The sequence below is a fragment of the Tauraco erythrolophus genome, chromosome 28 (assembly GCF_009769465.1).
Source record: "Tauraco erythrolophus isolate bTauEry1 chromosome 28, bTauEry1.pri, whole genome shotgun sequence".
NCBI lineage: Eukaryota > Metazoa > Chordata > Aves > Musophagiformes > Musophagidae > Tauraco > Tauraco erythrolophus.
This window is the reverse complement of record NC_141492.1, coordinates 2,847,845-2,872,199: the sequence shown is the minus strand read 5'-3', so window position 1 is coordinate 2,872,199 and position 24,355 is coordinate 2,847,845. Positions and strand designations below refer to the sequence as shown.

The following is a 24,355-nucleotide window of genomic DNA, read 5'->3' as shown; positions in this document are numbered from 1 at the left end:
GAGGACACTGCTCCTAGACAGATTTCAGGACACTGCCGGCAGCTCATCTAAGTTGTTCTGAAATCCCATCACACACCTGGCTGGGAGGTTGTTTGGTGCTGGAGACTCCTGACTCTGTTTCCCCTTTAAAACCACTTTCCTTTGGTACTGAAGTCTCCGATAACCCTGCTGAGACTCTTGGACCACAGCACATCCTCCCAAAAGGAGGGACGGAAAACACGTACCGATGCAAGCCTGCTTCGTGGGGGTGCTCTGGAAGCCTTCGTGACACTTGCAGTGGTAGGAACCAGGTGTGTTCACGCAGTCACCATGCACGCAGGGGCTGCTGGAGCACTCATCCACATCTGCAAGGAGAAAAGCCCACGCCTGTGAGGCACCATTATGCAGGGAATGCTCAGCAAGACACCAGGACAGGCAACAAAGGCTGCCTCAGGTGAGCTGCTGAGCCCGTCCTTTCAACACCAGCGCTCAGTATCCTGATAGCATGGCCAGGGAGGTCCCTCTGGATGGCATCTCTTCCCTCAAGCGAATCAACTGCACCACTCAGCTTGGTGTCATCCGCAAACTCGCTGTGTCATCAATGAAGGTATTAAATAGTGTTGGTTCCAGTATAGAATCATAGAATCACAGAATGGTTTGGGTTGGAAGGGACCTCGAAGATCATCCAGTTCCAACCCCCTGCCATGGGCAGGGACACCCTCCACTACACCAGGTTGCCCAAAGCCTCATCCAACCTGGCCTTCAACACTTCCAGGGATGGGGCATCTACAACGTCTCTGGGCAACCTGGTCCAGCGCCTCACCACCCTCAGAGGGAAGAATTTGAAGAGTTCTTCTAGCTGGGCATACTTGCAGCCATGACATCCACCACTGCCTTCAGCTGCTAGGGACTTCCAGGTGCTGGATCTCCACGTAACCTAAGGACTGAACAGCTATTTCAGCCCTTGGAAGGTCTGCTTGCATGAAGATGTCAGCATAGGAAGACTGTTCCTTGCAGATGCAGTGGGTGGACACCCTTTTCTTTCAGCAGGTCCTAGTCTCCTTACAGTTCTCAGAAAAAACAGCTCACTTACTTGTAAAACGGTAATTCTTTTGAAAGATGCCATCCTTCTAATTCTACATCCTTGGAGATCTCAAGCTTCTGAGAAGGCTTCCACAGCCACCAGCTAGCTGGGGTGACTGGGGGCTGCAGCTCGGGGTAAGCAGGGCAGGCAGCAGCCCAGTAACTAGCAGAGTGCCCTGCCCAGGGGCTGGTTATATGGGGCTTCCCGTGGTGTGAACGGCTACCGCTAAGCCAATGGCAACGTTGTGGCTACCAGAGTTGTCACCCTGGATGTTCCTCAGGGGCAGACACATCCTTCCCATCACGCTGCTTCGTTACCTGACACAAGCCCTCTACCTCCAGCCCCTTGTGGGGAGCTCCAACTGGCATGGGGCTGCCGGGGCAGCAGCTCGAGGTGCTGGTAGGAGCAGGCACAGGGCACGGCTGGAGCTGACCCGCGTGTGTCGAGCAGAACCTACTCACCAATGCACTCTCCGCGCACGTCCTGCTTGTAGCCCATGTTGCACTCGCAGCGGTAGCTGGACGGGGTGGGGATGCAGCGTCCGTTCAGGCAGAGGTTGGTGAAATGTTTGCAGATGTCAATGGTCTGGTTTAGAGTGGCGGTTCCTGGAAAGCACGGAGACAGCCATCGGGAAGAGGATCGCAGCTCCCTTCCCCTGGCTGTCCCCAGCAAGCAGGGTCGGTAAGCCCAAACACTGATGGATCAGTGGTCCTGGCACTCTGAACGACCACACATGGGGCTGCAGGTACAACCTCAGCTGCCTGGCAGGGTGCTGCAGCGCTGGCAGACGTGCCCCACTCTGCTGACGCGCACAAGATGGCACAGCCTCTCGGAGAGTCAATATTTATTGACATCCAACGCATTTTCACAAGCCTCAGCCCTTATCCAAGGTGGTAGGAAAACCAGTTTTGTTTTGGGGAGGCAGAGAGCGAGGCGGTGACGTGAAAGCTTCATTCCTAGCTGGTAATTAGAAAGATATTCCGCGCTGGAGCCAGCTTTGGCTCCCTTGCTCTGCCAGCAGACACTGTTTGATCTGCTTCTGGGCTCAGCATCCTGCACAGCGTTAGTGTCACATCCCATCGCTCCCCCCGTGTCAAAATAAACCTTGCAGCTGGCGAAGAGCACGGGCGTTCCGCTCGTGCGTTCACGGCTCGGAGGAGCGGTTCGGCACACAGGCGGACACGCTGCCTGTGTTCCGAGACCAGCAGCCAAACTGGGTCAGCACAGGAAGAAAGTAATTTTAATTACCAATGCTTGAACTTCCTGGGCCCATTCCAGGCAGACCTGGGATCCCGCCTTGTCCATTCGCCCCGTTTGGTCCAATGCCTCCAGGCCCGTTGAGTCCCGGCCCAACACCATTGGGCCCGAATCCAGGAATTCCTGGAAAGTTCCCAGGGAACCCTGGCACGACTGGGAGTCCTTCGATGCAAAGCCTGCGGTATTCATCTGAAACAAAACAGCTGCCTCAGTGCTTTTCCAAGAGTGCCTGAATCCCCCTCCTGCCTCTGCCAGAGCGCAGAGAACAGAGGGATGGAGACGAACTGGCAGGGAGCAAAGAGGGTGGGTGGTGATGGGAACAGGGCAGATGGGTGAGGAGGGCTTTAACACCCTCCACTCTGGAGCAGATGATGAGACAAAGCTCGCCAGGGTGTTTGGCAACAGCTTCTCGGGGTGCGTGGGACAGCTGGCACCGTGGGCTCCCCCCACGCAGGGAAGGACAGGACACGGGAAGGTGCCAGACGCTGTAAAGCTCTGCCCTGCTCAGAGCTGGTGGCGAAAGAAGAGAGGCAGGGAGATGGATCTACAGCGCTGTGCCTCCTCAAGGCCTTCTGCTGCCTGGGCTCACCCTCATTTGGCCCCAAGGTTCAGTTGTGGTGGGAGCAGAGAGAGCTGAAGGGGTAGGAGGAAAGGGATAAATTCTTGCCTTGGCTGAACTCATCTGGCTCAGCTTCAGAGGAGACCCAGGCAGGGGAACCAGCATCCCCACATGACCTTTTTCTGGGTGTTATGTTGGTGATGCTCTATGCCAAGCCTGGGGTATCACTAGGGCCATCGGAGCCACGACTTGGCCCAGCAGCAGGTGGAAGTCCTTTGTGTTGCACTTACCAGAGCCCCGGACAGGGCACATCTCTGGGGTCTGACCGATAGCCCAGCAACGCCCTGAGTCACAGCAGCACTGCATCTTGGTGTACTGGCCTGGGAGGTCTCCGGCACAGCGGCCTCCGATCAGAGCAGAGAAACACGTCCCAATCCGCTGGTCTGCAGAGAAGGAGAAGAGAAGGAGATGCATTCACAGCGTGCCATCACCATACTCTTGGTCAGGTCCTGAACGCCTGCTCCCAATGGCATCTCCTCTGGCTTTCCAGTGTTCCAGTCTGACCTCCTGTTCTGTCTCATGCTCCCAGATCACAAGGTCCTCCAGCACCTCCATCTGGAGCACATCAAGGCTGTAGGACCAGGCCTGTTCCCCAGCATTAGATCTCACATTCCCATTTGAGCTCCTAAGTTCTATAAGCAGCCTGACTGAGAGCCAGAAACAGGCAGTAGGTGGACAATCCCTCTCCGTCAGATTGTCCATTGGGAGCTGCATTCCCTGCCCTGCAGGAAGGACAAGCTGAGCCGGCAGATTCTGGCTGAATTCACAGAGCAGAAAATAGATGAGATCCCCCACCTCATCCCATGTTTCCTCACCTTCCCGAAGAAATGGGATTATTTACAGGTGTCTCCCTCCACTCACTAGAGTTTCTACACTGAGGAGAGCTGTCAGGGATGGGTTTCCCCACTGACCCAACACACCAGCTGGGAGAGGGAACAGGCTGAGGGAAGGTGGTTTGCAGGAGACCACTGCAAACGTTGATGTTTCCACTACTGGACCAGCCTGACCCATCCCCTCATCAGGGACTGATAAACTGTTCTGGACTAAAACCACTATTCCATAAAACTGCACCCTGGGGCTGCTATCTCCGTTCTTCAGGTTCCTCCTGACGTTAGTGTCTGTCTTGTTTAGTTGGATTACATTTCTGACCGAGGGTTGGCCATCGGTGCCAACACAACAGTACAACAGGCCCTGAACTCAGCCACATGGAGTGGCAAGTGTCTTCTCCTCTCTTGGGCAAGGACCTGGCTCTCCTTCCCAGAACTGATTTAATGGTAAATGTCCCATGTCCCAACCTGCCCATGAGGAAGCATTCCCTGCCAGATCCCAGTAGTCTCAGCATCCCTCGTGAAACAAATGGAGCTATTCCCAATTCCACATCCCTCCAGCCTGATCACTCCCATTTCCAGTGGATGCCTGTTTCAGGTCATGGGTTAGTTCTCACAGCCTGGGCTGAGCTGGGAGCAGAACGAGCCCTGGATGGTGGTCAAAGTCCACGAGCCTGGCCAAAGCCACAGACACCACGCCTGGCACCGGTGTTCGGTGTGTGTGGCTTCTGGACAAGGCCCAGGAGACTGAGGGTCTTTCACACGTCTAGCAGGCTCCGTCTGGCACCAAGTCCTCTAGGAAAACCTGGAATCTTCCACTCGTTCATCTCCCGGCCTTGTTTCTCAAGTAAATTAATGAGGGGGAAAGTCTGGTTTGATTCGTCATCTGTGCCTCTAGACTGACGTTAGCCAGCAGGCTGACACTTTCCTGGAATATAATTGAAATTAATTGCACGGCGCTGTTTGATCTGTGGGCTGTGGTTACACTGCTTCTCTAATCACAGCTCAGCCACTTGCAGAGGACAGTGACCTTACTTAAAGCCAGGGTGACCAAACCAGCAGGTCTTTTCTCAGATACATCCTTCCCACCACTCTGCAGCACCGAGTTCAGCGTGAACTATTCCTTTTTAGGAAAACTTCCTCCACCCAAGAGACTTGCAGAAAGACAGACAGACCAGGAGGAGGGAAACTTGAGCGAGGGGATTGAATGCAACCCTGGATTACCTCCTAATCCTAACGAAGAGAAGCACAAGCCACATGGGTGTCTGGGTCACCTGGAGCCCTTCACCTCTGGCAAGTGGCAAGAGTGCAAGAGCAATGCTCACATCTTTGCAGCTTTCAGCAGATTCTGGAATGTAGGAGAGGGCTACCACAGCACATGGACAGGTTGGTGTTACTTTAGCATCAGCGTTCAGCCCTCTCTTACTCCAGAAAGAAGCTGCTCTCTGAACAAGCCAGGGTGGGATAGCTGGACCAAAGAAAAGCTACACCTCAAACCTTTGACATGAGTTTAACTAAGCCAGGACTTAGGGCTGAGCTTAAATGAACTTCTGGATGTCAGAGTGGCAGTTTGGAATAAACCCTTTGGGCATTAGAGAGGACGGATCCCACCCAACTCCTCCTGTTCTTCTGTGGGATGCCTGAGGTCCCCAAAGCTGCGCTCCACGGTGCCAGCCTGCCAGCCAAGGGGCAAGGAGCGATTCGGAGAACGCAACCGCCTTCCCCCCAGCCAGACACGTGCTGACAAGTTTGACAAGGCAGGGGGGTCACAGCAGCTTGTGTAGCGGTGGGAACGGTCCAGCCTTTATTCATCTGGACAAATGCTGATTAAATTCAGCTGTCTTTGCTGCAGTTTGGAATAATCTCGCTCCGAAATGAAGGTCAGAACTAATTGAAAACTCAGCTGGAGCTGCCTTGGGCAGAGAGAGGGGTGGATGGAAAGAACAGTGGGTCCCTGCAGTCCCTCTGTGACCTCCTGCAGGACCACCCACACGCTGGAGGTAGGAGCGCAAAGCCGGCGTGGTTTTGTTCTGCCTCCCTCCGCAGCTGTTAAGGGAACAGGTTTGCACAAAAACCTCAGTAAATCAGACAGTGCTGCAGGTGGGAAAGGAGGTAAAATTCCACACGAGATCAGACAGCGCACAGAGGTGGGGGACAGAGCCAGGGGTCCGTCAGCTCTCGGATGCAGAGGGGCTGTGGGTGCTTTACAAGGTCCGGCCGGGAGCCACAGAGCAGGAGATGGTGCTTGGGCTGCTTGTGATAGTGGGGCAGGAGCGACTCCAAGCTAGACCTTCCTGCCAGGGTCTGGAGAAGTCTATGCATGCCGGGCCATGATGCCCTGATGCCCAGGAAAAGCCCCACACCAGGAGCTGCACCCTCTGCATCCAGCGTGGCTAATCTCTCTCTTCCCTTTCAACATGGACATCCTCTTTGTGGTCTGCACAAAGTGTCTAAGATCTGCTGTGTGCCTGCACGGGATTTTGCAATTTTCATCCTGATGAAAACCTGGTTTGTTTCTTTGGTGGTGGGATAGGGGCAGGAAGAGATGGAGGAATAGAAAGTGCTGGTGCTGCTTCCCAGGAGGGAACTTTAAAGGGTGGGTATTTCTCTCACTTTGTGTCTCATCGTGTACAGAAACTGAGAAGCTCAATTGACTCAACCAAAGCAGTTGCAAAAGCCAGTTGGCTCTGACTACAAAGGACCTGAGGGCTCCCAGCTCAGAAGGGAGCTGCAACACAGCAGCACGTAGCCAAAGGTTCCCACCCAAGATGTCCAGCAGTGCTCAGCTTGCAAGGAAGAAGGTGCAAAAGGAGCCCCATACTGCGGTGAGGACGCTCGGTCTTGACCAATGGATGCCATCGTATGTCCTCTGTTTCTGGAAAACTGACCAATTTCATTCTCGTCTGGGTAATATTAAGCTAGATGGGTTGGTCTGTGTCACCAAAGAGTCATGCCAGAACGAAGGCACAAAGCATCCCTCCGTGCACAGCTCCCACCAAATGGCAACATCCACGGCACACCTTGGCCACCAACGCTTCTGCTGTCTCAGTGCTCCGGGCGTTATCGCAGGACAGTTCCTTTGCTGGCAAGGGCTATAATAAATTCACCCCCTCTCTGGCTGTTTGCTCTTCTCTAAATTCACCTCCTGCTTCGACTATTATAAGGATGAGGCATAAACGCATCCCTGAAACGATCTGATAAAAAATTATTCCCTCCAGAGCGAAATGCTCTACAGCCCAGGTCCCTGCACAGCTACGTACTGGAGTCCCAGTAGCTACGGAGCCTTTTTACACCCTCTGGTCCCTGCAGGTGCCCAGGCAGAGCTCTGCTTGGCAGCATCCCCAGCTCCCTCGATGCCTTGGGAGCTGCCAGGGTGCCCTGCTCAGGGCCCCTCTCCAGCTCTTTATCAATCTATTTCGAGCCTATGACCTTCACACCACTTCCCTTTCGTAATTTCTTGCCCTCATAAATATTATCTCTTCACATTTCCTTTTTCCTCTTGCTCTTTCCTTTCCTGGAGAATGATCAAAGCAGGCAAAAAAGGGTTCTCCAGGCAGGTGATGCCCTCAGTAACACGCTCACAACCTTCTCTGAGCCCAGGACTTTGCAACAATAAGCAAGATCTGGCCCTATCCGGAATGTTAGGCAGCAAATCTGCTGATGTTGCCTAAGGAGAGATAAGACCCAAATCTCTCCGAGCTTTGCTGCACTATCAGGGAAAAAGAGCACAGAAAGCAATGTGCAGGAGTGCTGACTTGCAACGAACAAGGGAACACCATGTGCATGTCTGGAAATGCGTCTGAAAGGCCATTTTTTCTCATTTGGAAATTCTTCTTTTAAGAGATTCTTGAAAAGCAACCCACTGTACCGAAAAAGGAAAAAAAAAAAATGCTCCCAGCCTGCCAGAGCAGATCCTTCTGCAGCCTGCGAAACACCGAGCCTGTCTTTTACAAGCAAAAATGAAAGAAACTGTTATGAACATGTGTGGAACTGGATTCTTTGTGTCACGCACAGGTGGCTGAATCGCTCGGGAACTGCTCGTTTCAAACCATGACGGACTTTCTCCAGCTACGCCGCTGTTTGCATTTTACTGAGGAAGGCAGTGAAAGCAGCTAATGAGATTTGGGATCAACTCAAGCTCAGTGTCTTGCTGTTTCAGCTGCAAAAACTACAGGAGATTATTTAAATGCAATAAAAAGGTGTTTACTTTAGTAAAAAGGGAGGGGAAAGGGATGGGAATATATCGAGGCTGCCACTATAAAGTCACCACATACCCAGTGCTGGTGCCCTGTGATATATGAGATACTGCAGTCGTTTCCAGTCTAAACATCTGAGAGGTGGCAGTGTGACATCTCTCTGATGCTGTCTGTGCTCTAAGGGTGGCCACGTTATTTATGAAATTTCAATTTTACAAACTATTTATTTGATTTATTTCACAGGACGTAAATTGTGGGCTTAAACTACCATAAACTCTCAAAACGAGCACTAAAAACCCCTCAGACGACAGAAGCAGGGTTTGCAAAATATGGATCCCAGGGCAACATCATCCCAATGGCAACTGAGCATTTTGCCAGAAAAAATATTGTGTGTCCCAAACTGTGACAGCACACCAGCAGCATATATGAGCTCAGGGAAACGGCTGGAGCACGATGTATCGAGCTGAGATGCAGTCATAGCCCACTGCAGCTAACTAAGCTTTGGACTATTTTTAAATTTGGGCTTTCTAATTTTATTTAGTTTTCATTTCTTGAAGCACTTGGTTTCAAGGAAAGTGGGGAAATGTCCATATGACTCATCTGACAGCCGTCACACCCCTCCAGGCTTATGGCAGGGTCTGGGAAAGAGGGAGGAAAAGAATTTCATTCTCATTAAAATCTATCAGATTCCCAAACAAGGTGACTCATACTTTATACTTTACAACATATTTTTTTTCCGGAACTAGAACATGATTAATTTTCACTCCAGGTTCTGTGGATATAAAAGAATTTGGAAATGATTTTTTTTTTTTTTCCTGTAATAATCTCCAGGACTTTCAACAGAAAGCTGTACCTGATGTTTTCCATTGCACTAACAATGATCTTTGCCTTTTGTGTTACAGTTCCTCTTCACAAATCCTTCCATCTTTGCCTTTCTAAAGGCAAATTAACTTTCTGAACGGTGAGATGAACCCTGGGATTCATTCTGACTACAGTAAGTGCCCCTGCTGAGAGCGAGTAAACAGAGAGCTGATCTATTTATCACAGAAACTGCTGTCTGTTACAAAGAGAAATGGACCATCAAATATTTACAAGGCTTGGAAAGGAATTTTGATCTGTTAAACATGCAAGATTCACTCCAGGCTCTGTAGTCTGGAGGCAGGACAGCTCGTCTGTCTGGGGAACACTTGCCTGGGCTCACGCCAGTTCTGGGAAGCTTTGGAATACAGACACCTCGAACCAAACTGAGACGAGGGGGTGAAGGGGTACGTCAGAGCCGGTGGAGTGGCACACACCAGCCCCACCAAGCCCTTCGTGCAGCCTGTGGGATGGGGGACCGCAAGAGCGGGATTTCCAGATGGGCCTGGAAGTCATTTCGCTGTCAGGAATGGGATAATACGGGAGGGAGGTGGGGACCAAGGTAAGAGCTTGCACGACAGCCTTGTAAACCTGCAGGTTCGGGATGGGGCAGGGACGGGTGCCCGCGGTGCCCTGAGCTGTTACACCACTCTCTCCACTGGCTCCAGAGGGGATCCAGACCACCAGCTCGGTGCCCAGCGACTCACTCCCAAAGGCTGAGTTCAGTGAGATTCAGCCAACTGAGTCTGCAGCCTTACTGATTGTTCGGGGCGGTAGGGATCGATGAGCCACCACCCGTGGTGTAAGCAGGAAGGAGGAGGAGGTGATAAAAGTCACTGTTTATTTGCATTGGTTATGCAAACACGTGGAGTAAACCTTTCCCCCCCTTCACCTCTGCAAAGCAAGTGGATGAATGTGCTGTTGTGGGATGTTTCCCATCACTGGGTGCCCCTTTGCTCCAGGGAGGCTTCCAAGCCTTCCCTTGGCCTTACCCACACCACAAACGCACTGAGCTGCGGTTCAGATGCAGGGCAGTACTGGTGCCTCTCCCCATCTGACATCTAATGCAGGAGATTTGAATTTTGGGATTCTCCCGCTACCTGGTGCAGTTCTGTGAGTAGGAGCACAAGGATCCTTCTTCAAACAGACCACTATCCCAGCCAGACACCTTCCACCCCAGTCCTCCTCCCAGTGTCCTCAGCAACCTCCTGTCCAACACTTCAAGCGCTGAGGCACCTGCAGTCCAAGCTATGGAGATGGAGAGAGCCCTTATCTGCTACAGCATCAAAACCTGTGACCAGCACGGACCCTGCCAGCCATGGCACACGCAAGGACAGCACACGGGAAAGAGCATTTACCAGCTATTGCAGGAACAACGTGCCCTTCGATTCACAAATCTGGCAATCACCACATAGTGGCTTGCAAATGGCCAGGTCTGGGTTTCAGAGTGTGATCTCTCCCTGTATCTGTGGTCCTGAACTCTATTCAGCATCTTACCAATGCAGCGTGATCCGTCAGGGCTGGTCATGAAACCACGCGGACACGTGCACACGTAGCTGCCCGCCGTGTTGGTGCACTCGCCGCCATCACACACGCCAGAGATCACGCCGCATTCATCCACATCTAGAAAAGAACAAACCAACAGTGATTATGTTTCCCAGAAAACCACCTCCTCTCCTACCTGCAGCGTGGATCTGGGACCAGAGCTGGGATCACAGAGGACAGTAGCTGGTGTTCCAGGTTGTCATGGGATGCTTGAGACTGTAAGTGACCTCCCAGCAGTGGGTTAGTACACAGAAGAGGGTAGATTTAGGTTAGATCTAGGGAAGAAATTCTTCCCTCTGAGGGTGGCGAAGCACTGGAACAGGTTGCCCAGAGAAGCTGTGGCTGCCCCATCCCTGGAAGTGTTCAAGGCCAGGCTGGATGAAGCTTTGAGTCATCTGGTGTAGCGGAGGGTGTCCCTGCCCATGGCAGGGGGGTTGGAACTAGATGATCTTGAAGATCCCTTCCAACCCAAACCGTTCTGTGATTCTATAAAACAAGAATTGCCCCTGAAGAGTGACTCAAGAGGGATTCATGGAGTCACCTGCTTATTTCTACTGACAGCACAGGTCTTTGGGTAGGATGATCTAAAACGTTGAGCTCCCTGGGGTACAAAGGAAGCTTCAGGACAGAAAGAAATATGTCTATGCAGGTGCATGAGTGGCTGGACAGCAGGTCCCTCCATGTGACTTGGAGACCTCTCTGAAAGCAGAGATGCAACATCAGAGACAGCATCATGTTTTTAAAAAACATTGGGCTTCTGCATTGTTCACTGAATTTCTTCAGACAGGAGAGATTTGGTTCAATTTTAAGACAAGTACATTTGGGCATCTAAATCCAGGGCAGAAGGCAAGAGGGTCTGGACATATCACTCTGTGGGTTCAGCCTCCTAATCCTATTTTAGTGTGAACCAATTTGCATAACAATGCCATGAGCATGCCATAGTTTGAACTATTTATCTCATCCCAGGGAATATTAACGAGATAGAGATATACATGGAGTCCTTGGAGAGATCACATCTAATTATCCATGGCAATCAAAGAAACACCGTCCCTGTTAGCAAGCCCTGCCCCATGCTGCTTCTCCAGCAGCCTGCTGCCATGTGTGTGACCTTATAACGTACCAGTGAGGTCCACCTCTCTAGATTTAAGAGCATGGAAAACGAGAATATCGCAACAAGATTTTGTCAAGGCCCAACATCTGAACTCGGACATCAGCAGGACCAGGCAGCCTCAGTGCCCAGACATAGGGCAACAATTGCAGAAAGGTTACAAAAGTACCAAAATTCAGAGACAATCACCCCAGGAACATCGCTTCTGCTGTTTGAACTCAACCACATGCTCTCCAAGCATCTGTTTAGCGTGGAGATACGGCAGACCCTCACCGCGAGCTGAATGTGGAGGTGAGCCCCGTTGCCAAGGTCCTGGGTACCTGAGTCTGGATCCTGAAACAGAGCACCTATATTTGAAATCTTGCTCAGAGCTAGATTTTAATCCATGCTGGAAGAACTGAGCTGGAAAGACGAGATACTATTGAGTTTTCTGGAGAACTGTAGAGTTCTCCAAACTTTCCAGGCCATTTGTATTACAACCTTGAGAAAATTCTTGAGTTAGTTATTTCTTTGGCTCTTTTTAGACTGCATTTTTAAAGAGCTTCATATCCTCATGAAAGTTCTGGTTAACAACAGATGGGAAACCACCCAGAAAGCCTGAAAGCTGCAGCTTAACAGAAGTCAAACTGCAAGAGAAAAGGGTGAGGGCAGAGCAGAAAATTCAACAAGTACCTATACAGATGATACAGAGAGAGACAGCGAGTGCAGACACCACTTGGAACCTGAAACTTAGAAAATCAAAGGGAACAGAGTGGCAAATCAGCTATTTGGAAAAGTAAAGGGCAATTTCTTTTTAACAAATTTTGACCAAAATGTCAATATAATTCAATGTACAGGGCCCAGCCATGCTTGGGGGGCACCTGACCCTATGGAGCTGTCTGGGAGCAGCGTTGTAGGTTTTTTTCTGTTGCCAACTGAAATCTGTTGCAGAAGCTGAGATGAAATTAGGTCCAACCTCTAATTAATCCACCCAAAGCAGTTGGTTGGTGGTCATGGTCCAGGTGGTGGTAAAAGACAGAAGGAGTATTTGCCCAATCGTTTTTACAGCGGCAATAAAAAAAAAAACAACAAACGTGTCTTGGCAATTGGCAAAATAAATTATTTCTGCTCAGCAACTTTATTTATTGTATTTTAAATCTATCGTGGTGTTGTGAATGGACAAGGGGATTTTTAGAGGCAATTCAGATGCTGCCTGGGGCTGGCAGGAAAGTAATGAAAAGGAACTGGTCAAAGTCTGCTCCTTCGAGGGGATTTTTCTGATGTGAACAGCACAACAGCCTTGCACAGCCTGATGGCATTAGCATGTGTGGAGGTTAGAGCTGCTGCAGGGCAAAGACTAATCTGTAAAAAAAAAAAAGGTGGAACAGCAAAGACCCTCATCTGGGACTGGGAGTGGAGGATGCCTTTGGAAGAGCTCATCTAGCAGACTTCAGTGATGAAGGCAGCGTACACACATGGGAGTTACCTGAACCCACCCCATTAGAGCAAGGGAGGGACCAGAAGAAGTCTGTACTGGGAGCCAGAAGACCTGGCCGTGATGACAGATGTGAGCCACAGCAACAGATCTGAGAAAGGGGCAAGAAATTTCGGTAAGAAATGGGTGTGGGCTACCCAGAGGGGTGGTGAGCTGTGTCCTCTCCAGCGTGAAACTGTGAAAAATTTGAGAATTAGGACAGAAATGTCTGCCTGCAATCTCACAGTGCCATGCAGTGGCTAGCAATGCTAGTGCAGCCCTGAAGATGCATGGGAGAAATACTGTGCAGAAGCAGGTAGGTGATGTTACCTTTTAAACAGGATCATTCCTGGGTGCCACAGCTCTGTTTGGTGCCAGCTCTTAAGAGAGGATGTTAACAAAACAGAGAGGTTCAGAGTCTAGTGACAAGGCAAGGGGCAATGGCTTTAAACTGGAAGAGGGGAGATTTCCATGGGATCTAAGGAAGAAATTCTTCCCTCTGAGGGTGGTGAGGCACTGGAGCACGTTGCCCAGAGAAGCTGTGGCTGCCCCATCCTTGGAAGTGTTCAAGGCCAGGTTGGATGAGGCTTTGGGCAACCTGGTGTAGTGGAGGGTGTCCCCGCCCATGGCAGGGGGGTTGGAACTGGATGATCTTGAAGGTCCCTTCCAATCCAAACCATTCCATGATTCTGTGACTCAAGGCTTGGAAAAACCCACCTGACATTAAGGAACTCACAGGACTCATTCAATTTATCCAAGAAACTGTGAGGATGTGACAGGGTCATAGAAAAAAGACACACAAAGATGATGGTGGGAGCGCAGTGTCAAAAAGAGAAGATGAAAAGAGAAGCTGAGACATTGTAAATTCAGGCTGGAATGAAGCAGACAGACCTACACCAATGGTAAATAATCTTTGGTCTGTGTAGGCAGAGATAGGGCTAGTTCTCCAAGGCTCGGGATGGATTCAACTCACCTAACAATGCCTGTACAAGGATTCCTTAGCACAGGAATAAATCCAAGGGAGGGCAAGGGAGCACTAAATCTGGCTGCACAGAGGTGACTCTCAAGGAGTAAGCATTGTCCTCGGTCCTCCAGAAACATCCTCATAAACTTAATCTTTCTCTCTAAAATTAGAGGGACTGCCAGGAGCCTTCTGCCATTGTGTCCCAGGCACTGTGACCCCGCTACACCAGCCTTTGGCTGCAGGGTGGGACAGCCAAGGACATCTGATGATGATGGTTAATTTGCATCACCACAAAGGCCCCACCTTGCTCCGAGAGAAAAGAGGTATAAGAGGTTCTACACTGTTAGACATCTAGAGGAAAAGACTGCAGAAATGATCTGGACAGTGGTGTGTGTTGGGTTGTGGTCAGATGTGCTGGATAGTTCAGAGCAGGCACCTCCATCAGAGTTTGTTCTAGATGCCATTTAGACTCAGTAGAAAGAGAACATCTCATCCAGGCAGTAATTCCTCTCATCTGAAGGGAAATGTCTAAACAGAGCAGAAGAGTTGTCCCCTACAAAGCTGGACATAGTGAAATCCATCCCACTCAGCTCACACCAACCCTTCAGACACTGGCAACGTATGTGGTTAAGTAAGATGAGCTGAGCTGCCTTTCGAACTGAGGCTTATGGCACGGACAGAGACCCACCATGGGTCAGAGAAATAATCCTCAATCTCTCCTCCTTGCTCACACCACCCGTCACAAACACCGTCGCCTTCTGTTTTACTTCAGCTGCAACTCCGAGTCCTGAGGAATCAGGTGAAACCTCCATCTCAACACGCATGAGGCCAAGTGCACGGGGCAGGTTATACCCTCGTATATCAAGAGAGAAAGATGCATTCCAGTTTGGCTGCTCAGGCACTCTGAAATGATGCCTTCAGCTAGCCAAAGCTTTCAGCTGCCTTTTGCAAGCAGCAGAGATACCACCTCTGTCCTTGTGGTGCTCCTTGAGCTCTTTGATGCTCGGAGCCCCTTGGACAGACAGACATGACTTGAAACCTGGAAAGGCAGCAACGCAAATCTACAGCAAACACTTCCCCCACCTGGGCCCCTGCAGCCAAAGAGATTTTATCACTACAGCCTGCCCTGTCATTTAATTACGGGCCTGTGTTTGGTTACAATTTGCAGAACACTGGAAGGGAAAGAGCTTTATGAAGCAAAAGCTGGTTGTGCTATTAGAAATAAGAGCTCAAAACTTCTGCATCTCTCTCCCGAAGTTTGCCGTGCCAGGGGTCTGGAGGGCAGCTGACAGGCAGGCATCTTGGTGGGTCGGTACTTAGGACAGAACGTCAGTCATCCAAGAAAAAGTGCATGTGCGTGCGTGGGGGCGGCAACTGCATTCCACTCTTAAGGAAAAACAGAGGGATTTCAAAAGGTTAAATCAAACAGCAAAGGGTTTTTTTCCCCCCTGAAAGTCCTCACTCAGACGAGAGCAGTGTTAGCAACCCAAGAAGCAGAAAAAAAAGCCAATTTCTCAAGCCGACTCGCACATCCTGTACTTTGAGAAACTGAGCTCTGGGCTTTGTTGTTTCAGTTCTTCCCCACCACATATTTGCCTTCTTGATTTTCCTTTTGTAAAGTGTCTCATAGTTTTGATTCATTCAGAGCTGAAGTCCACGGAGGGCTTGACGCAGTGGGACGGATCCGTACACCTCTCATTAACACCCAGCTGCCAGCTCTGGGTAGGGAATTCTTCCAACTCCAACCTGGCTACTTCACGACTTTTCCAACTCTCTGTTAAAAATTAAAGCAATATTCTGTGCACTCCGCTCTTCAGACAATGGCAGAATTCAATGCAAACGTTGATTTTGGACTTGGTCTCCAACTCACTGGGTTGGAGTTGGCCTCATCGTTAAGGCTGAAAATGCTGGAAGCCAAAGGCTACAGAGCTTCAGAAAGAGAGTTGCAGTCTGCAAAGCCCATCCAACACGGGTGCCCACAGACATGTTGAAACCCCAACCTTTCCATTTGCTAAAAAAAAAAAAAAATCAGGACTTGATGGAGAAAACATCTCTGTGTCACGTAGCAGAGGTCATGCCTCATCAGCCCTCTCTCGTGCAGCGCACGGGACTCTCAGACCTTCCCTTCCAGAAAGCACAAAGAAACCACAGAGGAGAGTAATGGAACCCTCCAAACCACACCAAATCCATGGAAATGAGCTTTTAATGGATCCAAACAATGAGCTCTTCTGTAGACATTTTGTAAGAAAATTGAAAACACTCTAATAAAATGGCTATCATGTTCCATTTGTGAGGAAAGTGGGCCAGCCTACCCGCTCGGCTCATGGAAAATGCAGGAAAGTTCCCTCCAATTCAGGAACATGAATGAGATTCAACAGAGTAAAAAATAAACCCTTGTCTTCATTAGAAAATTTGGAATTTTGTGCAGTAGCGACAAAAGACAAGCCTGTAGGGATCTAAGTAGAGCATAACATGTCACCCTACAAATGCTAAAAAGAATGGGGTGAGTAAAAAGAGGAGAGATTTGTAATTAAAGGATTTGTTCTCCCTTGGCAGAATCTGTCTCCTGGAGATGCTGAAGACCATCAAGAAGGATCTGCCCTGGGTGGATTTGAACAGGGCTTGTTGCACAAAGCACACAGTGCCTTTTGCTCCCTTGCCTGGTGTTTCTCTCTGTATTTTTTGGTATCTTGTACATTTTATCATTCTGGAACAATTTTGGATGTGAGACACTTATTCCTTTTGGGGCACTGGAAACCATCCTGGGTGAGGCATTGGCATTACGTACTTCACTGATAACGGAGCTGGCTGAGCGTTTCGTTACGCAGTAGAGGAAGGGCTATTCAGAAAAGAAGTTAAATTTTGGCAGAGAACCACTAAAATTATGGAACGAAAAGCTTTATTCAGTCAACAATTCCACCCTTAAGAACGCGCCATGGAATTGGTCCCTTAGGTGTAATTTTTATGGTTGCTTCCAGGATAATTTAAAAACGTCACTCTGTGTAACAACCCCCCAACTTCCCTACGATTTATTGATCAAGGTCTTTGTACCAGGAGGACGGTGTCTAACTTCAGCTTTGATGTTTCCTTTCTTCGTTTTGCACCATTAGCACCAGGAGCCCTTTCTTGTGCCCTCCTCAACAATTCTTTTCTTCCAGCAGTGCTCAGGAGTCAGCTGGATATAAGCATGTCCTTCTCTCAGTGCTCACACACTTTCTCGTTCCCCTACGAACCTCAACAGATCCTGCTTTTTTCCACTTTCCCCATAAGCCAGGCATCGTATCTGTCCACTTAGCCCTACACCATCAACATCTGCCCTCCTTGCTCATCTCTTCATACAAACACAGCATAAACGCAATCCTTTGGCACTTGCAAAGCTGGCCTTGTCTCCAGCCTTCCCCCTCCCCACCCTCCATCCACCCCCCCACCACTGCTGTGTTTCAAAGACTGCTTATATCTTTCAGAAAGCGAGCAGGCAACTCTCTGTGCCAGAAATTTCTCATTATACATCGCACAGCCCCAAGCTCAGGAACTCTGGATCCCTCGAGCTCCCTCAGAATACAATGAACAAAGGCACAAAATCAGCCACCATCTGAAAGTGTCACATTCATTAGAGACGAGCTGCAGAAATAACTCTGGAACTGAGCAGCCCTGAGCTTGGAAGATACATAGGTTCGAATCCAAACTTGATGTTGTGTGCACGCTTTCACGTTTTGCAGCTAGGAAAAGGACATCACTTTCCTTCTGGTGTTGACCAAAATTCATCCAGCGTATCCAGCTGCAGCCTCCTCCATGCTTGGGAGATCAGGGCCTGAGCTGGCCTCCGTTATCAGCATGGAAAATCTTACATCAGAAAAGCATCTTTATCCTTCAGGGATTCAGGAACTGAAAACGGAGCCTTAATTCCAGGTGCCGTTTGTGTTAAGAGATAAGGAACAACATTATCTCTCCCCCTGCCTATTCCCACCAATAAAGAGCCCAAAGAAGATCAGTGGTAGATGCTGCTGCTGCTTTAATGAGGGAGACATCATTAATCAGCAGACACGGTGACACGGGCTCTGACCTTTGGCTCAAACGCAATCCCATCTGCTGACTTCACTCCCCAGGAGGACTCTTCTAAGCAGAAAATACAAGCTCCTGGGAACCAGGGAAGAATTTGACATAGACATTTAATCTAGTTTTAATATTTCCTGGATGCTAGGCTTGGATAAGGAATCTGAAAACAAGCGGAAACTGTCTCCTCTTCCTAAAGCAAGATGGTCTCAGTGCAAGCTGAGAAAGCGCTCCTTGCACCAGCTGTAAAGTTAGTGCAAACAGACTCAACAAGGGAACTCCTGCAGCTTGGAGATTTTAGGCTTGGAGCACACCTGGATAAAGAAAATATCCTCTTATGCTTGTGGTCGTTATTTTGATTAAAACCCTTGGCTCCGTGAGGAGGTTACTTGGACTGATCCAGCCCCTTTGGCAGCAGAGACGATTTCAGCAAATCAGGAATTTAGTGCTCATCAGCTGTACCAAGTAGTTTGCTCCTGACGTATCAACGCACGCAGCAAACCCTGAGACAGGGCCCAGATCTTCCTACGTTTATAAAGTGTTAGCAGCTGATGAACCCCTTACAAGACGCCGGCTTTCTGTTCCCCTGTTCACATAATTTTAGGGACTCAGGTGGGGGACGTGTCCTTGAGGGGAGCAGCGATAACCCAAAGGTACCGTCTTCACCTTCCGACTGCCTGGTGGGGTCACGCTGGTGATTCACAGCTGGGAAACAAGCCCTCAAAACCAAATCTCAACTCTGTCAGTTTAGAGCATCCCTCATGTCCACATCGTTCTCACAGAAGGACTCCTAGGTCAGTAAATCATACCAAAGGGAAGCATCCTCTTTTGGTGGTCTCCTTGGCAATCGAGGTAAGATAAGTGATGGAACAGACACCGTAGATGCTGGAGATGTCTCTTTTTATGGCCATCCAGGAAGGAGAGTGAAAGGAAGCTGTTTATGGCCACATCACGCTGCTTTTGCAGGCGTTCTGGGAAGCGAGGACCCACGCAGAGGCCCCTCGCATCTGGATGACAGATTCAGACAATGGATTGTTTTTCATCTTGGTATATAGGAGATTCCAGCTAAACTGATTTCATATGTGCTTTGCCTGGTCCTCAGCCAACACGGGCGAGGCAGACCAAGGCAAGAACAGTTTTTTGTGTCCTGAGGTTGGGCCCATGGTTCTCGTGCAGTTCGGCCTGAGCCCATCGGCCAGCCAAATTGCACGGGACGTCATCGGGTGTGGGGAACTGGTGTAAAAAGGCTGATTGGGATTCTACCGGTTCCAAGTCCTTGGATGCCGGAGCACTTCAGGAAACCCTTCTGTTAAAATTTTAGAAAATGTCCTGGCATCCTGCCAAGGAAGATCCATCAACACAGATGTCTTCTCAATGTAAAAGAACGTCCATCCCTCACCAGAGGATTAACCTCCATAACTGGCGTCTCACTTTGGAAAAGGTTTTTCAGAAGGGCTGAACCCAGGTCACACAGCATGTGCTGACACACAGACTACTAGAATTATACCAGCAAGGAAAACGTCTGGATTGCAGGAGGGTGGGGATATGGGAACAGTGACCTGGAAGAAGTGATGCTCCTTTCCTTGAGAACTGACTGTTGGGAAAAAACCCCACGGGACAATGCCTGCTGTCAAACCCACAGTGCCATGGGGGTGGGTTGCTGTGATGCTGACTGCTTTAAGTGCTCTCTCTGTGTAACTTTGCCACCTGGAAACAAATTCCAGGTTCAACATCTGGATTCTAGTGCATTCATCATCCCTTATCTTGGTTACATCAGAGCCTTGGAGAGGAATGAAGCCCAGCTAGGTGGGACGCAGTCACAGCAGCACAACGAACACGTTTTATCCCTAAAATGGGAAACACAGGCCAGCAGAGTTTCTTTGGGGTATGTGGGAAAGAGCTTTAACAACCAAGGCAGGAAAAGTTTAATGCTGTTTCCCTTTTCATTTGCCAGATGTTCGGCAAATACAAACACATGTTTACTCCCCTCCTTCTGAGGGGTGCAGCCTGCCTGGCAAGGTAAGCATCTGGCCCACGAGAACTGCTGCAAAATGCTTGGGAAAAGTGTGTCCTTCCTATAGATGTCTGCACACCTCTCAGAGACAAGCCGAGCAGTGGTGAAGGAGATGCTGAGACTGGACCTCAAGGAACTACAGTTGGATCCTCACGAAGAGGGCTCAGCCTGGTGGCACCGTGGCATTTAACATACCACATCTCATCCAGCCTGTGCTCCACGCTTTGCCATGGAAGCACGTGCCCCATGGCATGGACCAAGACGTTGCCTCTCACTAACTAGGCGAGTCCTGAATTTAACTAAGTAATGCAAGTGGATTACTTGTGGATAACTAAGTGGATCAACTTATCCTGAGCCTAAAAGCAGTTCCAGAGGCTTCCAGAACCAGGCAGATTTCTGCTTTAACTACCACGACTGGTCTTAACATTGTTAAATTTTCACATCCCAAATGAAGCTAGTCCTCTGGTCTGAGGAGCAGTTGTTTGGCCATTTCTAAGCAACTCCACTAACAGCCTGGAAAGTATTTCCCTTGGAAGTGGCACCACCTTACCAGACCCTGCTGAGCTGTTGAGACTGGTCCTTTCTGTTTCCTGCAGTTCCACCTCCAGACACGGGGATCTGGCTGCCGACACTGCAGATCAGCTTGCCCACATGTTCAGAGCAGAATGGCACCTGTACGTCTGGGAAAAGCATCTGGGCCCTCCACTGAAGAGTTTAGAAAGTAATTAATACTTGAACTCCTCCAAATTCCATGCTGAAGAAGAGGCAAAGAAGAGTTTCTGCAAAGTTCCCTTCCTCCAGGTTGGGAACTTCTCCGGAGAGTTCGAAAGCTGACTGCACTCTCCAGGCTGCCCACAGCACCAGGCTAAGGCTGATGCCACGAAGAGTCGGGCTGCATTCCCCACCGCTCAACTCTGAGCTACGGTAGCTCCGTAGCTCCTGCTCAGGCAGTCATGTTTCAGAGCATCCCTAGCTGTAAGCACAAGCCATGCCTCTGAAGCACTGTATCAGCTCCAAGAGAGATGCTGAGGCTGAAAAGGTCACTCCCATTTATAACTCGATTGACAATGAGCAAGGTGCATCCTACAAAGTAACCAGAAAGACCGGAAAATCAGGCAGAGCAGGCAGGCTGCCTGCAGACAACCCTGGATTGGCAGGGAGGTGTGCTTCCCCTGCAGGGCTGGGACAGTATCAGGCCACTGGCTCAAAGGAGAGACGCTCACTGGTGTGCTGCTGACTGGCATTTTATGTCTTAAATGGAAAATCTTCACTTGTGCCTGCTTTGTACTCAAGGACAAGGTTCGGGTTCCAGCCAACATGTCAGTTTGGAAAAATATCACCAAGTCACTGAAGCAACACTGCATTTACTTGCTCCATGCCCTCATCTCATGGAATCAGATCTTCTGCAGTGCACTGAGAGAAATGATGCCATTTCTGGTTGTCTTATTCCATCATCGTCCCAGCTAGGGACTCCACCCACTTTGCCTTCCTCCCAGTTACTCTACTGAACTAGAGGCAACAAGCCGCAAGCTCCAAAAAGACAAGTATCAAGTAGAAAAGGAAAATATTCCTCACCATGACAGTGGCGCAACCCTGCGACAAGAGCCCCAAAAGAAAAGGCTTTGAATTTTCAAAACTTGATCAAACTGAGCAACGTGAGCAACCTGACCTAGCTTTGACACCAGTCCTGATCTAAGCAGGAGGGCGAGCTGGAGCCATTCAGAGGTCCCTTCTGTTCAATGAGTCTGTGTAGTCATTAAAATACCTTTCAGAAAACACCTGCATGAAAAAAAAGCCCCCTTTCTAGTTTAAGAGATCAGGCAAGCTCTATTCCTCATTTCCTTGCCTTGGACTCTGGGAAGCAGATAAACAGATCAGAAATTCATACTGCAGTACATTTTCTAAGACACCTTGATGCCTGCAGTACTCCCTCCTGTTTGGAAGCTAGGATCAAGGCTGGCATGGGAGCTCTTTCGCATCTCTACTTTGCCAGCCTTGGAGATGCCCTGTGAGCAGGAACATCCTCAAGTTTTTAAAGCTGTAGTGCTCTCAGAGCGTATCTGGGAGCCCAGCGCAGAGCCGTCTGGTGAAGCCGTGCAGAAGGCTGCACTCTTACCTTCACATCTGTGGCTGGTCTCGCTCTGCTTGTGTCCTGCAGGGCACTTGCACTCGTAAGAACCCACCGTGTTGATGCAGTTTCCACCTTGACACAGGCCAGGAATGGCTTGACATTCATCCACATCTACAGGAAGAGGAGCAAAGGTGTCAGAAAGCGCAGTCATCACAACAAATCCCAGCATGGTGGGAGTGCTGTAAGAAAGAAGAAGCTTTCCTCCAAGTAGGTGGATTTCCATTTCCTAAGGCAATTACCCATCAGATTACATTAGCAATAAGGTGAAGGACAGAAAACGGGCATAAAGGTGTTACGGGCTCATCTACACAAGGAAAAGGGAGACAAAAGTGTAGTAACACTGATGTTTGCTTTGGAAAACGTGTCTACCCTCCTCGTGGTTCATTGCAGGTTGGTAGCTGAGCTGAGGACACGAATCGGTTTGGTGGGATGTCCTCCTGCTGCAGGGCAGAGAGAGGAACCTATGGACCATAAGCTTTTGCCCTTCAGCCTTGTCCCAGGAAGGCTCTCCTGAGGCCATGGTCTCCTCATCGGTGAAGGGACACTGTACTTTCCAAAGCACCTCCAGAAGGCCTCAGTACTTGCTACTGGAACCAGTACACTCATGTGTTGTAGATATTATTTATACTCCAGTTCTGCTTGCAGTAATAGCGAGTGACAAACGTGTCAGACAGGCCAAGCTCTCCTGAAGAGACTGGGCCGTAAAAACACGGATTGTAATAGAGTTGTCCTCTTCAGCCTTCCCAGTTTTTCCTACAGACACTGGCCAAATGTGGGATTTGGGCTGTAATTTTGGCTTTTGATCATGGCAGGTAAAGGCTGAAATTAGTTGCAGATGCAGAAAGGAATTCATGCAACTCTTCATGGAGACCTCTGCAACCCACCAGTGGGGAGAATTAACAGCAGCTCCAGAAAGGCTACCAATGGGAACTGCTGATGGGAACTCAGTGGACCATCTTGCTGGTTTTGTCTGGGTGTCCTAAACATTGAATGCAACCTCTAAGCATGTGATTTATGTACATTTTAATTGCTTGTATGATCTCAAAAGAGTTATGGCTTCTGTTTGGAACCAATAATACAATTTACAGAGCACTGTAAATTGACACAAGTGCTGATCATGTTCCAGTGCTGGGACAGAAGCTCCAACAACAACAGCAGCACCACAGAATGAGGGTACCTGGAAGGCTGCAAATTAGTTTTAAACCTGGAGAAACACCAGCCTGATTCGCTACATCTTGGGAGATGGAGGAATGTCACCTGAGAACCACAGCATGGCCAAAACCTTAAAGTGAGCTACGATGATCTTAGGTGATCTCATGAAAGACCCAAGGTCCATGGTGACGCTCTGTGACATACAATGATGGACTTAGCAAAGTTTACACAGAGAACTCTATCAGGGCTCCTGGCAGACATTCAGCACTTGCCCTTTCAGTGCACAGCAGGATGGGTAAGGGAACATCCTCTTAGATGTCCACGGCATTTACCTTGGCAGGCTCCAGTACGAATGTTGGGAATGAAACCTCGGCGGCAGGGGTGAGGTTGGGCAGGGCACATCTCACACGGGTGACCCCAGGCCCGTCCAATGGTGGCACAACACATGGTCTTGGTGCAGACAATCCCGCTGAGTTGGCCCTGGCACATCTGGTTATTTACTTGGCTAAAGCAGGGACCAGTACGGTAGTCTGAGGGAGAACAAAAACATCCACAGGTTAGATCAAGACACAAACACAAGGTTTTCTGTCTAACACACAGAGAACCTATTCCCTCTCCTACCAGCACAGCCATTCAAGTGCAAAGTCAACAAGTTCTGGAAAAAACAAATCTGCAATCCTGAAAAGAACAAAAATTTAAGTCCACTCTGGAGACCAGTGCTGGACATGGTAACCTTCTTTCTGCTGCATGCTTCACATGATCACCTAGAGGTTCTCCAGGCCAGATCATCTTCCTGGTCTCCCTCAGGTTCATCCCATGAACTACAGTTATTCTATGCCTTGAGTCAGTGCCTTTAAGTACTGACCCCAGAATGAACTCAAAACGTGAAACATCAGGCAAAGAGGCAATTTCCAGGCTGCAAGTTCACCTGTTCTGCGGAACTGCTGCGGTCAGCAGAGCAATCAGATTCATTTTAGTTGGGGGCAAAGATGCAGTCAGAGATGACGTGGTACAAGCACCTCACGGACAGCCTTAGGGCCCAACGGTCCATGTAACGTAAGCATATAGGATGATGGAGATACGTTCCTGCTGGATCACCTCTCCTTGGCTTGCAG

At 49.5% G+C, this 24,355-nt stretch overlaps 1 protein-coding gene across 1 annotated transcript in view; it reads right to left on the bottom strand.

The window, feature by feature from the left end:
* The window catches only part of LOC104371887 (fibrillin-2-like), a 101,205-nt gene that overhangs the window by 38,883 nt on the left and 37,967 nt on the right, over positions 1-24,355 (bottom strand). The window contains exons 6-12 of the mRNA XM_086627866.1: positions 23,573-23,770; positions 22,074-22,199; positions 10,318-10,443; positions 3,170-3,322; positions 2,312-2,509; positions 1,525-1,668; positions 225-344 (exon numbers count right to left, since the gene is read on the bottom strand). Coding sequence (XP_086483992.1) covers positions 225-344; positions 1,525-1,668; positions 2,312-2,509; positions 3,170-3,322; positions 10,318-10,443; positions 22,074-22,199; positions 23,573-23,770 — 1,065 coding nt within the window. The remainder of the gene's footprint in view (positions 1-224; positions 345-1,524; positions 1,669-2,311; positions 2,510-3,169; positions 3,323-10,317; positions 10,444-22,073; positions 22,200-23,572; positions 23,771-24,355) is intronic.